A 17,486-nucleotide genomic window follows, 5' to 3' on the forward strand; every position below is an offset into this window, starting at 1 on the left:
CGCGCTCTATAAAAACCCAATCCATCCATCCATCCATCCATCCATCCATCCAGTTAACTGAGTTAACTGTCCTAGGAGGGGGTTAATTCTCAGAGCTGAAATGGTTCAGCTGCAGTGGGAGGCACGAGTCTCCTGCTAAAAACGAAAGTGAGGAAAAAGACAGTCCTGTTCCTTCACGTTTGATTTCATAGCTGAGGAGAGTCCTAGCCTCCCACTGCAGCTGAAATGACCGTCTGTTCCTTGCTTTCAGTTTTAGCAGAGGAGACATCCTGCCTCCCACTGCAGCTGAAGTATTTCAACTCTACAAGTTTAACCCTGTCCTGGGAAGGTTAGCTCTTAGCAAAAGGAAACAACGTTTCTTGTAAATTTACACAGGGCTTCAAGTAGCCAAAAGAAAAATGCCAGCCAGCCATATGTTTAAACAGAATGCAAATTCATTGTCTTGACAATAAATATGCTTATAAAGAAGTATGTATACATTTGTAATGTGACTTTTCTGTCTTTGTTCAATTTTATTATCAGTCCTGGATCATTCAGGCAGCCCTAGAACACAATTAACAGTGCTTCTATTTATATATGCTGTTCAAGGTATGCACACACAAGTGCTGACAATACAGCTTTTGGTGACTATTTTTTATTTTTGTACTGCCTGGGACATCAAAATAATGAGCTGGCAACCCTAATCATAAAACTGGAAGTTTGTTGTAAGATCAGCACATTTATTTCTTCCACCCTGGTCCCTCGTTAATGCCATAATAGCAACAGTTTAACATATACTAAACCCTACGCTGTCGTCAGTAGCATGCTGAGTTACTGCAAGTGTCTGGTAATGTACCCTGCATTCAGACAACTTACTCTTCATTCTCGCCCTTCACTTTCATGCTCACCTTGCACTCACAGCAATCACAACGCACACACTGATCACCTTGCACTCACACAATTCACTCGATCAATGCACTTGCGCTATTCACCCTGTACCTCACCCTGCTGTCACACAAGCAAACTACTCACCCTGCACTCATGTTACACTTCACTCACCTGTCCTCCTTACTGCTCAATCTGCAATCTCGCGCAAATAAGACCATCACTAACCATACATTCATTCGTCCCACTCTGCACTTACATCCGCAGGCAAATTCATATGGTCACCTCACTCACCCTGCAGTCACTCCTCTTACACTATCACACTGTTGCATGGCTCACCCTGCACTCACATGGTACTCCTGCCACCCACACATCACAGAGGGTTAATATACCTGCTACAAAGAACGTGTACTATGCAGATCAAAGAACTGAATGTGAGTAAACAATGAATAGTGCTATAAAAATAAAAATGTTTTGCCAGAAAGGTGTAAATACCGTTTTGTTTCATTTCTTTTTAATGTGATTGATTTGAGTCTATTACTATTTGCAGAGAAATGTTTTTGTTTTATGCAACAACCATAAAAAAGTTTATTTTAGATCAAAAGGAGTCCTCACATATGAGAAATTGGAGGATATCAGAGATATTATTTGCTGCAAAATTTGTGGGCTGCTGCTTTGTTACAACAGTGAAAACACTCATCACTATCTCTGAATATTAGATGTAAACACTTTTAGAATTTCGACCATAGCGCCTGTGCACTGTTAGTAGCCCGGCTAAAGATGGTATGGCAGAGCTGAAAGTGAATAATTTAATCTCAAAGCTCTTCCGAACAGGAGCCCCCAAAATAGTATTGGCCCAGGGCACTCAAAATCCTTAACATGTCCCAGCCACCACAAAGGCTGTCAGACAACATTGCTCTGAAGTAAAATAGGCAACATCATTCAATTATTATCAGTTCTATTTTTTTTTTTTAAACATAAGCCTAATGTGTCCTAAACCTCCACTGCTTCAGGCAAGCAATATAGCGAACCACTTAGGAATTCCCAATTAAGTGCTTGTTCAGCGCCCTCTCTGCGGACTTTCACCTTTGTCTTCAGGTCCATAACTGATTGGTGGGTAATTATCCCATTATAATGCTGCCTAAAACGTTTGTTAACGGTTTCTAGAGAAGAATTGATTCTCGTGTACCAACTCTGAGCTAGGGAGTGCTTGAAAAATCTGATAACACTGTCCCCCTTGCAGTCAAAGTTTTGGATGAAAATGTCTCAAGATAATATTCAGCTTTGAGAGAAACTGCTATCAAAACTCCCTTGCATTTCAGCTCGTCCTATTTATATCAGATCAGGTTCTCATCACTTGCGGTACTAAAGACTAAGTGTCCTCCAAGACTGGATGTGGAGCACAACCTGAGGATGGCAGAAGCAAAAATCCACCCACAGATAGATAGTCTAAATGTGTCTAAACACCGGCACACCCGTCACATTCATGTTGGTGGTGTTATTAATCTATGTCATGTGTAAAACAAAGCATCCTAGTAAAAAGAATTTGCACACATTTTATCTTGGAAAATTGTGTTTTGAGCTGTGTAAAAAGCCTCTGTCATTTCACCACACCCACTCACAAACCTGCAGTTTACTAAACATTCTTATAGAGTTGAACATTATTTGCCGGATATGGCCCGTGATATGTGTGTGGCGGTCGATTATGAAGTGTACCAGATTCCAGAAATTTTCGTCAGGTGATGGGGGGGCCCAACATCTACAAAAAATTCAGCTGGGGGGGCTCGACCTACAAAAGTTTGAAGACCTCTGCTTTAGCCTGTCACTGGAATGTGCAAGTAGAAGCGCGGGACAGGTTGGCGCCCGCAGCCTTCCAGAGTATCGAGTCCTGGTCCTTGACAGGGCCTTGTTTTTGAGTAGGTCTGCGGCTCCATATTTTCTATTTGTTCTCCCATTATCTCAAAATGGCCTCCCTGCTGTTCCATCTCTATCGTTTTCTCTCATGTATCCAAAATGGCCATCCCTCCTCATGGACTGCCAGCAACTAGAATGGTTATAGGCCCAAGCTACCTGGCCTCAGAAACAAAAATAGGACTTTTTACTCCCGTCACTCCTTGCAACATAGCGGCCATCTTTAAACATCCCAGGCTCAGGCAAGCGGGCTCTTGTAACCGATTTACGGTCCTCTGTCCTTGGATCCTCGTATCATTTGCCAGTCCTATGCGATTACCCTGCATATCGAAGGGAAGTCGTATTACTCCCTACAACACAGGATAGGGATTTTATTAGAATCATAGCCACACTACTCCTATTTCTCCCGATTAGTCCATCCTCAGATCATCTCTGCCTTTGGATAGCCCGACCTGAACTCTAGGGAAGCTGCAAGGTAAGTGGACAGCACCACTTAGTATGCGTAACCTGCATTCTCTCACTCTATCTCCTCTATCTTATCTAGGGAAATCACAGAGAAAGGTGTTAGAATCACTCTTTCAATCAGACAAAAATCGTTCACCTTGCTTTACCTTTTTTCTTCTCTCTCACCAGTATGGCAGGATCATGCCTGAATGCAGCAGGAGGCAAATCCTACAATATTTAAAGACACATTCATGGATCACCTATGAAAATTATTACTGCACTTTAGTCTTCACTGGAACTGCCTTAATGACCCTCAGGTCAATGCCCTCAAAGACTTCCTATTTTACGAATCAAGTTTCTCCAGCTTGCACTCTACCAACTCACAGGAAAGGATCCATGCTGGATTGGATCATCCCTAAGACAACGGCGGTCAGGCTAAACTCAATTGCTCCCTGTGACTGGTCAGACCACCACGCTATTACCTTCCTAATACCGGGCGGACACAAGTAAAGATCAGCACAACTAGTGAAACCGAAACTCTGGCTTAGGGACGCCAAAAGCCTAGACTTTGAGAAACTGGCAGCGCGTTGCGAGAAGGCTCTCCCCCAAAGTTATCAAATGTTAACGAACTTACTGAGCACTACAACTCAACAATGTCTGACATAATTGACTCTCTAGCCCCGTTAAAACTAAAAAGATCTCAGGTTAAAGACAAAAATCCCTGGTTCAACGGGTCCCTTCTTAATGAAAGGAGAATTCTTCGGCTAACAGAAAGAAATTGGAGACAACACCCCTCCGCCTCCCAACTAAAACTTCTCCAAAAGACCAGAAATAAGTCCAACAAGAGCATCCTCAATTCAAAAAAAGAATTCTTTAGATCGGAAGTCTAAGAACAGACCTCGTAAGCTCTTTGAAATGGCTAAACAGCAATCAAACAAACTGGCAAAAACCTCTAAAGAAGTAACAAAATCCCTAAACCCCTGTGATGAGTTCGCCTCCGTCTTTACAGCCAAAATCAACTCTTCGGAAACGAGCTGAATTTCACCGCTAGCGTCCGTTCTCCTTTTCCAGAGACCCTTCTATCTACACATTCCCACAAGGCAGTACCCAAAAAACAAGCACAGTGGTCCACCATCAAGCTATATGACGACCACTCCGGGAAACGGCCTTAATAACGAAATTGTAACCACGAGTGGGCTTAACAACGAATCCTAAACAACTACCTGTAACTAAACCACGACCTCCTAAACCAATACTGGACCTGAACCACGACCTCCTAAGCCAATAATGATATATATTTCTTTATGTTTTCGCTTACTGTTTTCAATTTTGTAAAAAAAAGTGAAATATAGTTGTTTTAAATTGATTTGTACATTAACGTACTATATTTTATGTTTTTATTATAATAAACTTTGTTTTAATTTACTTTGTGAGGCCAGTAGATGGCACTGTAGGTTTCTATTTCAATGATGCCATGATGACCTGTGCTCGAGGCGAACGTTCAATGTGGGTGGTTGGCTGTTTTTAGGTCTCGCGACCTATCGATGCGCGCAAGCGCATCGAGCGGAGCGAGAATTCAAGTGGCGAAAATCATCGTCAAACCAAGGGCTTTCAGCCCCGCGGTTTTCATGCAGTTCACGTGAACCACGTGATTAAACATGCACGCGCATCGGCAGCATTTCCCTTCAGGCTCGCAAAAGGCTCTCCTCCCTCCCCACACCAAAGGCATCAATCACCCTCCCACAGGCTTCCCCAGCGCTGCCCCGCCCCCTGCTTCACGGCCAGGCCATCTGTTCCCATCCGTAAAACTTACCCGCCCCCTTTGCTTGCCTACTTGTCTTTACATGCTTTACAAATGAGCATCTCGCTAATCCGCCTCCCGCCCCCCAACTTACCCGCCCCCTTTGCTTGCCTACTTGTCTTTACATGCTTTACAAACGAGCATCTCGCTAATCCGCCTCCCGCCCCCCTCCCCCCCAGGCTCTCCAGCCCCCATCCGTAAGATTTACCCGCCCCCTTTGCTTGCCTACTTGTCTTTACATGCTTTAGAAACGAGCATCTTGCTAATCCGCCTCCCGCCCCCCCACCAGGCTCTCCCGCCCCCATCCGTAAAACTTACCCGACCCCTTTGCTTGCCTACTTGTCTTTACATGCTTTAGAAACGAGCATCTCGCTAATCAGCATCCCGACCCCCCACCAGGCTCTCCCGCCCCCATCCGTAAGACTTACCCGCCCCCTTTGCTTGCCTACTTGTCTTTACATGCTTTAGAACATTGAACTCAGGCGTACTTCCTTTGCCATTGTTTGTTTGTTTTTGTTGTTTTATTCTTGGTTTCATTTTAGTTCATCGGTAGCCTTTATCCATGGTGCTTTTGTCGTCCTTCTTTTGTGTTCATAAACGCCTCCTACCTTCCACTTCCTTTATGTGTTCAGCTGGAGTGACTGCGGTGTGCAAACTCTTGCGAGAGCAGTTCGTTTTGGTGACAGCTGTAGCTATGCCGAGTCGGGTGTTTCAAGCTCAGTGTTGCTGCTCGGCAGCAGCGTGTGTGCATCGCCTATGAAGTGCTGGCGGCAAATGCAGAATAACAGGAAGACAGAGGTTCTTTTAGACGCACTAGTGTGCTCAGTTCGTAGCAACTTGGGTGACCGCCATTGTGTTGAGAGGGACATTTAGTACCCTAGAGGTGCCCCGTCCCCGGTGCGCCGCCACCATGAGGGGTCTTTATAGGCGTGTCATGTGGGACTCGCAGGAGATTGGAATAATCATGTACTAAGGGCAGGCACCCACTTCAGGCTGTATTAGACACGTTATTTGGATTCAAAACAAAGAACTCATTCCTATTTTCCTACTAACAAAAAATCTCATGCTGTTTTCCCTTTGCATACTGGTAGTTGTAGTCCTCAATCAATCAATCACACATGCAACGCCACTCACCCACGCAACGCCACTCACCCACGCAACAACACTCACACATGCAACGCCACTCACTCAAAGCAACACCACTCACACACGCAACGCCACTCATCCACGCAACGCCGCTCATCCACGCAACGCCGCTCACACACGCAACGCCGCTCACACACGCAACGCCGCTCACACACGCAACGCCGCTCACACACGCAACGCCACTCACACATGCAAGGCCACTCACACACGCAACGCCACTCACAACGCCACTCACTCACTCAGCAACACTTTCAGACACGCAACGCCACTCACACCCACGCAACGCCACTCACACCCACACAAGCCCACTAACACCCACGCAACGCCACACTCACCCACGCAACACCACAGTCACCCACGCAACACCACAGTCACCCACGCAACTCACACACGCAACGCCACTCACACATGCAACGCCACTCACACATGCAACGCCACTGACACACGCAACAACACTCACCCACGCAACGCCACTCACGCAGTGCCACTTTTACCCACACAGCACCACTTTCAGACATACAACGCCACTCACACCCAAGCAAGCACACTATCACACACACAACGCCACACTCAACCATGCAATGCCACTCAAACACGCAACGCCACTCACCCACGCAACGCCACTCACCCACGCAACGCCACTCACCCACGCAACGCCACTCACACACGCAACGCCACTCACACACGCAACGCCACTCACACATGCAACGCCACTCACCCACGCAACGCCACTCACTCAAAGCCACACACACCCACGCAGTGCCACTTTCACCCAGACTGTGCAGTGCACAATAGGTCTCGCAGTAGGAAAGTTGGAGCTATTGGTTTTGTAAATGACAAAGCCCTTTATGTTTTTAAAATGAAAACAAAAATAAAAGGCATTGTTATTTGCAATTGTAATAGCTCCAACTTTCCTACTGCGAGACCTATTGGTAACGCCAGTGCTTGTTTTTAATATGTTTTATTCAAGTGTGAAACTGCTGGATTAAAGGAACCTTACCACTAAAAGTGGTGTTTTGACGTCGTTCTTAGCATGTTGATGCATGTTCAGTCAGTTTAAAGTATACGCTGTTAGTGTGTCAGGGTCTCATATTTTCCAGGGTCTTTTGAAAAACCTTAAAATGAATGTCTAATGAACAGGACTTACTGGTTTAAGCTCACAAGCATCCGCCTTTTTTGGCCAGCTCAGCCCCTCACAGCAGTGCTTCATGCTCTTGGTTTAATTTATTTTCCTCCAAATACTCGCTACCTTGCTGGGATTTCCTCAGCCATTAGAACAAAATGCATTGTAACGTTCAGTTTGCTGTCTGCAAAGTGTGCTGTTGCACCCTCTTACGGGAGGTAGCGCGTTATGGGCCAATAAACTGAAATGACTCAAAGCAAATTCAACCAGTGCTCATTGCCTATTAATATAAAGGACGCTGTCGATTCCAGTTATTTGGCAATGGATTAATTTTCGTGGTTCAGTAACTCGTGGTTGAATACATAGTGGATAGGATTTTTTCGTTTTTTAGCCTTCGTGGTTAAGGCACTCGTTATTACAGTGGTAGTTGTTTAATCATACATTCGGCCACTCCATCTCGAAAATTCTAGTCTCCATAAAACCGAACAATCACTTCAATGACCCGCTCCCCTCAAGTTGCTTGGCCACAACCAACCAAATTTATCATACCCATCTGGACTACAATGATCAACGCTTCCCTAACGCAAAGGTCCATACCGGACTCTCTAAAAGCTGGTCAAGTCATCCCCATCTTAAAAAAACCCACAATGAATCCAGCTGAACCGGAAAGTTTCAGACCAATATCCAATATTTCTCTTCTAGTGAAAGTAGTTGAGGAATGTGCGCAACATCAACTGAGCCAACACGCTGACAAATTCAACGTGCTAAACGATTGCCAATCTGGTTTCAGGCCAGATCACAGCACTAAAACTAATATTCTCCATATTGTAGATGACGCCCTCCAAGCTCCTGACCAAGGCAAAACATGGCTCTTAATTCTGTTGGACCTATCATTGGCATTCAACACAGTAAACCAGGAGAAACTACTAGACAGCTTGAAAATTGAGTGGGAGGCTGTTCTCAAATTGTTTAGATACTTCCTTCAGAACCGCTCCCACAGATTCTTAGTCAACCGTATTCTATCCTCTCCTTTTCCGATAAGGATTGGAGTCCCCCAAGGTTCAACTCTCTTCACCCACTACCTTGAACCGTTAGCTGAAATACTGCGTATCGCCAACATCTCTTTCCACTTGTATGCTGATGACACTCAGATCTACATTAAAATCTCATCTCTAGAGGAGATCAAATCAATGAATGAGGCCCTAAAGCGGACTGTACAATGGATCACCAGCAACCAGCTCAAACGAAATGCGCAAAAACTGAGTTTCCTCTAATTTCCCCTCCTAAAAGCACCACTGACGTACTGGAATGGACCAAGACTATCACCACGCTGAACTGCACTCCGACCATAGTGGACTCAGCCAAATCACTTGGAATCACACTGGACAGCAACCGGAATATGCAGCCCACATCAACTCTTTGGCGAAAAATGCCAGGTTTCACCGGAGGTACTTGAGAAAACTAAAACCATTCTTAGATACATCGGACCTAAAAATGGCAGTTCAGGCATTAGTTATCTCTAGGATCGAATACGGATGCTCAACCCTCTCTGGCCTACCTAAGATCTTAATTCCCCTCTAAAAGCTTGTCTCAACGCAGCCGCTAGACTCTTAGCAGGCTCAAAAAAGGTTCTACTCACCCCCCAAGCAGTGCGATCCGAAGATTCTCTTTGAAGGTGGGGTTCAGCAGGAGCCCTTGGAGCCCCCCAGGGAGCTGCTGAGTGTGCCACAGGCGTAGGCCAGACAGGACCTCTGTACTTTCTTCATGTTCCCTAAATAGTTAAAAACAGAAAACGTGAAGGTAGCAAAATAAATATTAGCAAGACTAAAGAAAAAGAAATATCAGATGTGTGGTTGGCAGTTAGCAGGTCCCTCCAATCACCAGGCAGGACTGGTCATCTATCAGCTTGTAAAGTTCACTTGACAGCACCGAAAATAATTATTAGGGTGTGTGCTTCCCTTCCACTCCAGCATCATTAACCGCAGGGGGAAGGAGAAACAAGCCTGAGGTGCACTTCTGGGAAGGCAAAACTCACGTCAGAGGAATGCTATTTAGTGCAAATCAGGTCACAAATGTAATGGAGATGGAAATATACAAATTAGGATCAACTGCAGGGAGAAGTGACACGAGAGACTGGGGACCCACAGGAGAGATACAGGAGAGATACAGGAGTGACAGGAGAAATACATGAATGAAAGGAGGGACAGGGGACCCGCAGGAGATATACAGGACTGACAGGAGAGATACAGGAGTGACAGAGGATCGACAGGAGAGATACATGAATAAGAGAGACAGGGGACAGACAAGAGAGACTGAACACTGACAGGAGAGACAGCTTACAGAAGAGACAAAGAGAGACAGGAGAGAAGGGGAAGTGACAGGAGAGCTACAAGAGTGATACATGAATGGGAGGAGAGACAGGTGACAGACATGACAGATACAGAACCGACAGGAGATATAACACAGCGGTGCACATTCTTCACAATGTGCTTCTAAAACAAGGTCTTATGCCATGAGACGTCGCCGGGGAGGCCCTGTAGCCCACATGGCAAGAACGTTGCCGCCGCAAACACTTTGAAGGTTTTCTCTCTAAACTCTCACAAAAACTGCTTAAATAAACACGAGGACAGACAATATTAGTTGTGAGGAAATTATAACTTCATCCCATCACTTTTTTTTCAATCATTTTAGACAACAAACTGCATATAAGTTATGGCATATACTAATTAAATAAACAATGAAAACAACACAATAACCATACAAAATATAAGTGCAGTGTAAACTAACTTGAACCAAGCACTCAAACTGATATCACCTTTAGAGGAAACATCTGCTGCTTCTTGTGAACAGTAAATAGAAACTATGACTGAGCACTAGTTGTCTAGTGCGAGTGCTCTTTTAGTCAGAACATAAGAAAGTGTAAATCTGTGATAAGCAATCAAGAAGTCTAGACAATGAAATCTAGATAATGCTTTAATAGTGGAAATTGGTAAAGGCAAAAAAAGCTATTATGTGCTACCATACAAACATAACTTATCAAACTGAACAGAACATACCTCGTCTTTTATGCCTACAAAACCTACACACTATACCTACTTATCATAGCTACTTACCTGCCACAGCTACCTACCATACCTAACCTACAACAAACACACATCCGGTCTATCATGCCGAGCTACCACACTTAATCTACTTCAAGGATCATAACTAACATATTACACGTTACAAGCCTATTATTTTTAACCAACAACTACCTACCATACTTAAGCTGTTCATACCCGACGTGCTACAATAAATAACTACCTAGCTACCATATCTACCTACCACTTCTACCATTAATCACTTTACCTAACCCTACCCAATCTTCCATATCGTACATATCTCACCTAAACTACATATCCTACCTAAGCTAGCATAGATAATCTATCAAATCTACCTACCATACCTACCAACCTATGCACTATACCTCCTAATTACCATTCCATTCATACCTACTATACTTATAAATGTCATGCATACCTATCGACCATACCCGACAGTCTTGACCCACTCCTCTAACTAAGGTACCATACATAACCTACCTATCATACCAAACATAACTACCCTATCTTGCCAACCAAGCCTACGCACCATACCTGGGTACTTACATTATCTACTTATCTTCATAAGTAATAGATTTACCCATCTACCAAAAATACAGTATCTACTATAGTTAACGTACTTCACCTACCACAACCATTGTAACATACTTTCTATATCTGCCCACCATACATGACCTACAGCTCATACCTACCATACAATAGCTAACATAGTATACCGACCTGCTACAGTTGCAAACCATATCTAACCTATCATACCTACCTTACACCATGTGCACAAAACCTACCTAGAACCCCTACTATACTTGCCATAACAACTTAACATAACTGTAACTAAACAACCATACCGAAAAGTGTACCTTCCCTTCTGCCCAAACCAAAGTTATCCTAAAAATTCCACATCTAACTAATCATTCCAACCTTACCCTACAGACCAAACTTACTTATCGCACGTTTGTACCGTGAGTACCATACTTACCTACTATATCTAAATCACTTACAACAATAATTAAACGATCATATGTAATCTGTCACACCTAAACTACATGCCAAACCTAACGTAGCCTACCAACCCACTATGCCCAATGTATCAAAGCTACTTTACTACCATACGTAACAAACCTACCTGTCGTTTTTACCTACTGTAATTAACATAATTACGGATACCCAATATATGTACACTATCCGAACTACAATACGTAACAAACCTAAGGACCAACTTAACATGCCTTCTTATCTAGCAGCCATACCTAACATTGATGCTATGAATACCTACCTACTATAACAAACGTATTACACCTGACCTACCGCCCATACTAAACATAGCATAATTACCTACCAAGCCTACGTACAATCTATGCTTACTTACCACACCTACAATGTACATACAAGACGTATCTCCCATGTCTATAAGAGCTTACCTATCATAACGTATCTACCTTACCTATCCTACATCTCAGCAGTATGTACAGCCTAAACCTGACCTCAGGAGGCATTTGTAAAAAAATGGGCTAGTTAAGCCTATGGCGTTTCCAGTAACTGCCTGCTATAGAAAGCACTCGAGACTAACTTGAGGGACCTCTAGAAGACAGCTTACAGTACACTCCTGTCTGCAGCGGCAAAGAGCTGATTGCAGCTTTGACAGGCATGAAAATAAGAATGTTATTGCCGTTTAAGAATAGCAAGCTTTTACCAATGATTAGTTTAATTGTTTTCACATGACTTTGTACTTACTTGTGATTTTCTTTTTTCACCCATTGGGCCACAGCAGCTTGCGGGAGGGGCTGATCCAGAAAAAGCATCCGCATCACATAATTCTTAGCCAATCCTGGCAATTCACTGGAAAGATGAGAGATTAATTACGTTAAAGTAAAAGGAGAGGGGGCTAAGAACAAAACAATCTTTGCAATGACTATCAGCACATCTGCATTAGCAGAATAGAGTACCTATCTGACCATACTACAGGAGAAGATGCCAAGGGATGGGGTATAGTGTACCTATCTGACCATACTCGAGGATAGAAGGCAGAGGCGTGGGGTATAGATTACCTCTCATACTCCAGGAGAGGAGGCCAAGGAGTAGGGTGTAGAGTACCTATCTAACCACACTCCAGAAAAAGAGGACATGGCGTGGTGTATTAAGTACCTATCTGACCACACTCCAGAAAAAGAGAACAAGGCGTGGTGTATAGAGTACCTATCTGACCATACTCCCATAGAGGAGGCAGAGGCGTGGGGTATAGAGTACCTATCTGATGAAGCTCCTGGAGAGAAGGGCAAGGCGTGGGGTATAGAGTACCAATCTCACCATACTCCAGGAGAAGAGGCCACTACTGTGGTCGCCTGATTGGTGGCCTTTAGATCTGGGCCCCGTCCCTAGTCCCAAGCAGACGGTGAAGAACCTAGGCGTTCAGCTGGACCAAGGACTGTCTGTAAAGGAACACGCCAATCTAACAACTGGGTCCTGCTTTCGGGTAATTGGACTCCTGAGACGCACGTTTCCTTTTCTACCAGACACCTCCAGAAAAACTCTTGTCCAGGCTCTAGTACTTAGCCGCCTGGATTACTGTAATGGGCTCCTTATATCAGTGAATGACAACTTGCTAAGCAGGCTACAGGTGGCTCAGAACACCGCGGCAAGGCTAGTTCTCAATGCCCCGCCTAGAACTCCCTCCCGTCCCCTTCTGGAAAACTTCATTGGTTACCAATCCGACAACGGGTTAAATTCAAAACCTGTTGTATCATTCACAAAAGCATTTTCGGTTCAGGCCCCTTGTATTTGGCTGAAAAGTTTATCCCCTATAAACCTGTACGTACCCTCCGCTCAAGCAACCGATTTCTGCTACAGGTCCCGCTCATTAGAAAGGCAAGACTGGGAAGCAGAGCCCTCTCGTTTTTAGGCCCCAGTCTCTGGAACAAACTGCCATTCAACCTGAGACGATGCACCAATTATCTAATTTTTAGGAAACTGCTGAAGACTTTCCTGTTTTAAATACTCTACCCCCTTTTCCCGCGCAATCATGAGAAGTACTGTACTTTTAAGCCTGTTGAGTGAACCAAGCGCACAGATACTCCTTCGGGAGTCGAGTCAAGCGCTACACAAGCCATTAAATAAAATAAATAAATAAATAAATAAATAAATAAATAAAGTGTACCCATCTGACCATACTCCAAGAGAGGAGGCTGAAGCGTGGGGTATAGAGTAGCTACCTGACCATACTCCAGGAGAGGAGGCAGAGACGTGGGGTATAGAGTACCTATATGACCATACTCCAGAACAAAAGGCGTGGGTATAGAGTACATATCCCTATGACCATACTTCCGGAGTACAGGCTGAGGCATGGGGTAAGAGAAGTACAGAAGCTCTACTGTCACTTCATTATACAAGTAAGGGTAATAGAAGTACTGACGCTCTACTGTCACTTCATTACACAAGTATGGGTAAGCGGTACAGAAGCTGTACTGTCACTTCATTTCACAACACAAGTACGGATGAGTGAAGTACTGAAGCTCTACTGTCACTTCATTATACAAGTAAGGATAATAGAAGTACTGAAGCTCTACTGTCACTTCATTATACAAGTAAGGATAATAGAAGTACTGAAGCTCTACTGTCACTTCATTATACAAGTAAGGATAATAGAAGTACTGAAGCTCTACTGTCACTTCATTATACAAGTAAGGATAATAGAAGTACTGAAGCTCTACTGTCACTTCATTACACAAGTATGGGTAAGCGGTACAGAAGCTGTACTGTCACTTCATTTCACAACACAAGTAGGGATGAGTGAAGTACTGAAGCTCTACTGTCACTTCATTATACAAGTAAGGATAATAGAAGTACTGAAGCTCTACTGTCACTTCATTATACAAGTAAGGATAATAGAAGTACTGAAGCTCTACTGTCACTTCATTATACAAGTAAGGATAATAGAAGTACTGAAGCTCTACTGTCACTTCATTATACAAGTAAGGATAATAGAAGTACTGAAGTTCTACTGTCACTTCATTATACAAGTAAGGATAATAGAAGTACTGAAGCTCTACTGTCACTTCATTATACAAGTAAGGATAATAGAAGTACTGAAGCTCTACTGTCACTTCATTACACAAGTATGGGTAAGAGAAGTATAGAAGAAGTAATGCCACTTTATCACACTAGTAAGGATTAGTGAAGTACGGAAGCTGTACGGTCGCTTCATTACACAAGTAACGATGAGTGAAGTACAGAAGCTGTACTGTCACTTCATTACACAACACAAGTAAGGGTGAGAGAAATACAGAAGTACTGTCACTTCATTACACTAGTAAGGATGAGTGAAGTACGGAAGCTGTACGGTCACTTCATTACACAACACAAGTAAGGGTGAGAGAAATACAGAAGTACTGTCACTTCATTACACTAGTAAGGATGAGTGAAGTACGGAAGCTGTACTGTCACTTCATTACACAAGTAAGGGTAAGAGAAGTATAGAAGAAGTAATGCAACTTTATCACACTAGTAAGGATTAGTGAAGTACGGAAGCTGTACGGTCACTTCATTACACAACACAAGTAAGGGTGAGAGAAATACAGAAGTACTGTCACTTCATTTCACTAGTAAGGATGAGTGAAGTACAGAAGATCACTTCATTATACAAGAAAGGGTACAATACAGCTACTGTAGTTTCTCAGTGTAACCATTGACCAGTATAACTCCCTGAATGCCTTTTTAGGCGAAAATGAATTGCCAATTGGATCCTCCCACTGTAGGCTAAGTCCCATAGCAATATAAACAGCCTTTACCTCTCTTAGCCGTGGTATTTTATTGGTGGTATCTGCACCTCGGACTTCGAGAAGGGCCTGGGCGTACTGGGAGAGTTTGGGTGTAACCCAAAGTCTCCTCCAGTAGGCCGCCGGTCTGAAACGTGCCATATCCTCTAGTCGCTGGCAGCCCAGGTCATAGAGGAGGGGCAAGAGTGGTGTGGATGGTGAAAGGCCAACTAACCCCCTCAAAAACTTGTTTTGTGAGCTCGTGAGTTGCGCTAGATTCGAAAACCACCATAATTCTGACCCATAAAGGACAGCTGTGCTTATTTTAGTGCTGTAAATTTTTAGCGCTGGGGCTATAGGTTTTGTGGCCGACAAATGATGTTCCTTTAATAGAGCTCCAGCTAATTGCGCATGTTTGGTGGCCAAGTAATTTATGTGGGGTTTCCATTCCAGCTTGGAGCCCAAGGTTATGCCTAAATAAGAAAAAAGTTGGGTCTGTTTCAGCATTTCGCCACTCATAGTTACCCTCCCTCTCACTGTCTTTTGCTTGTTCATGCTTGTACTGTCACTTAATTACACAAGTAAGGGTAAGAGAAGTACAGAAGCTGAACGCTCACTTCATTACACAAGTATGGATGAGTGAAGTACAGAAGCTGTACTGTCACTTCCTTACACAAGAATGGGTAAGAGAAGTATAGAAGAAGTACTGTCACTTCATTACACACGTATGGGTAAGAGATGTATGGAAGAAGTACTGTCACTTTTTTACACTAGTAAGGATGGGTGAAGTACAGAAGCTCGACTGTCACTCCATTACACAAGCATTGGTAAGAGAAGTACAGAAGCTCTACAGTCACTTCATTACACAAGTAGGGTGAGTGAAGTACAGAAGCTGTGCTGTCACTCCATTACACAACACAAGTAAGGGTGAGAGAAGTACAGAAGCTCTGTACTGTCACTTCATTACAGAACCTCGAGTCCACTCCATCTTGAGGATGGGGGGGAACTCAGCCAACCAAGGACAGGCTCCTGTCCCCCTCCCACTGGAGAGTGGCAGAATAGGGGGTGTACCCACCCGAGGGAAGGGACCCATTGGTCCCTGCCCTTTAACTACCTGTAATGCCCCTAAATTTAGTATTTAGGGGGCACTCTGAACCTTGCTTCCTCAGATCTAGACAAGAAACAAAAAAGAAGATAAGAAGAAGGACTGGAGAGCCGTGCAGAGCTAACAAGAGGACGAAGCCCACTCACTTGGCCTCAGCCCTTCCGGCCTGTCTCCCCCTCGAACCTTCATTGCACAAGTAACGGTGAGTAAATTATAGAAGCTGTATTGTCACTTCACAAGTAAGGATGAGAGAAGTACAGAAGCTGTATTGTCACTTCATTACACAAGTAAGGGTGAGAGAAGTACAGACGGTGTACTGCCACTTCATTACTCAAGTAAGGGTGAGTGAAGTACTGAAGCTCTGTATTGTCACTCCATTACACAGGTAAGGGCAAGAGAAGTACAGAAGCTGTATTGCAACTTCATTACACAGGTGCGGATGAGTGAAGTACAGAAGCTGTATTGTCACTTCATTTCACAAGTAAGGGCAAGAGAAGTACAGAAGCTGTATTGTCACTCCATTACACAAGTAATGGTGAGTGAAGTACTGAAGCTCTGTATTGTCACTTCATTACACAAGTAAGGGTAAGAGAAGTACAGAAGCTATACTGTCACTTCATTATACAAGTAAGGGTAAGAGAAGTACAGAAGCTGTATTGTCACTTCATTACACAAGTAACGGTGAGTGAAGTACATAAGCTGTATTGTCACTTCCTTACACAAGTAACGGTGAGTGAAGTATAGAAGCTGTATTGTCACTCCATTATACAAGTATGGGCGAGAGATGTACAGAAGCTTTACTGTCACTCTATTACACAAGTAAGGGCAAGAGAAGTACAGAAGCTGTACTGTCACTCCATTACACAGGTAAGGGCAGGAGAAGTAGAGAAGCTGTACTGTCACTTCATTACACAAGTAAGAGTAAGAAAAGTACAGAAGCTGTATTGTCGGCCAAGGTTATCGAGAAAACCGTCAACAGACAGCTAACCAGATACCTCAAAGAAAACAGAATCCTGGACCCTTACAAGTCAGGGTTCCGCAGCAACCACAGCACCTAGACTGCCCTCATCGCCGCCACCGACCACATCAGGACCCTGCTGGACAACAGCGAGACCGCAGCACTCATTCTCCTAGAACTCTCTGCTGCCTTTGACACCGTCTGCCACTGCACAGTACACGCACGTCTCCACGCCGCAGGGACCCGAGACAAGGCTCTGGATTGGACTACCTCCTTCCTCTCCGG

General features: G+C 44.0%; 1 protein-coding gene across 1 annotated transcript in view; it reads right to left on the bottom strand.

Moving 5' to 3' along the window:
• GTF2H4 (general transcription factor IIH subunit 4) overlaps positions 1–17,486 on the bottom strand; it is a 62,702-nt gene that overhangs the window by 43,586 nt on the left and 1,630 nt on the right. The window contains exons 2-3 of the mRNA XM_086920693.1: positions 12,122–12,226; positions 8,929–9,060 (exon numbers count right to left, since the gene is read on the bottom strand). Of these exons, the coding sequence (XP_086776819.1) occupies positions 8,929–9,060; positions 12,122–12,226 (237 nt within the window). The remainder of the gene's footprint in view (positions 1–8,928; positions 9,061–12,121; positions 12,227–17,486) is intronic.

The sequence above is a fragment of the Lissotriton vulgaris genome, chromosome 5, assembly GCF_964263255.1.
Source record: "Lissotriton vulgaris chromosome 5, aLisVul1.2, whole genome shotgun sequence".
In the NCBI taxonomy this organism is placed as follows: Eukaryota; Metazoa; Chordata; class Amphibia; order Caudata; family Salamandridae; genus Lissotriton; species Lissotriton vulgaris.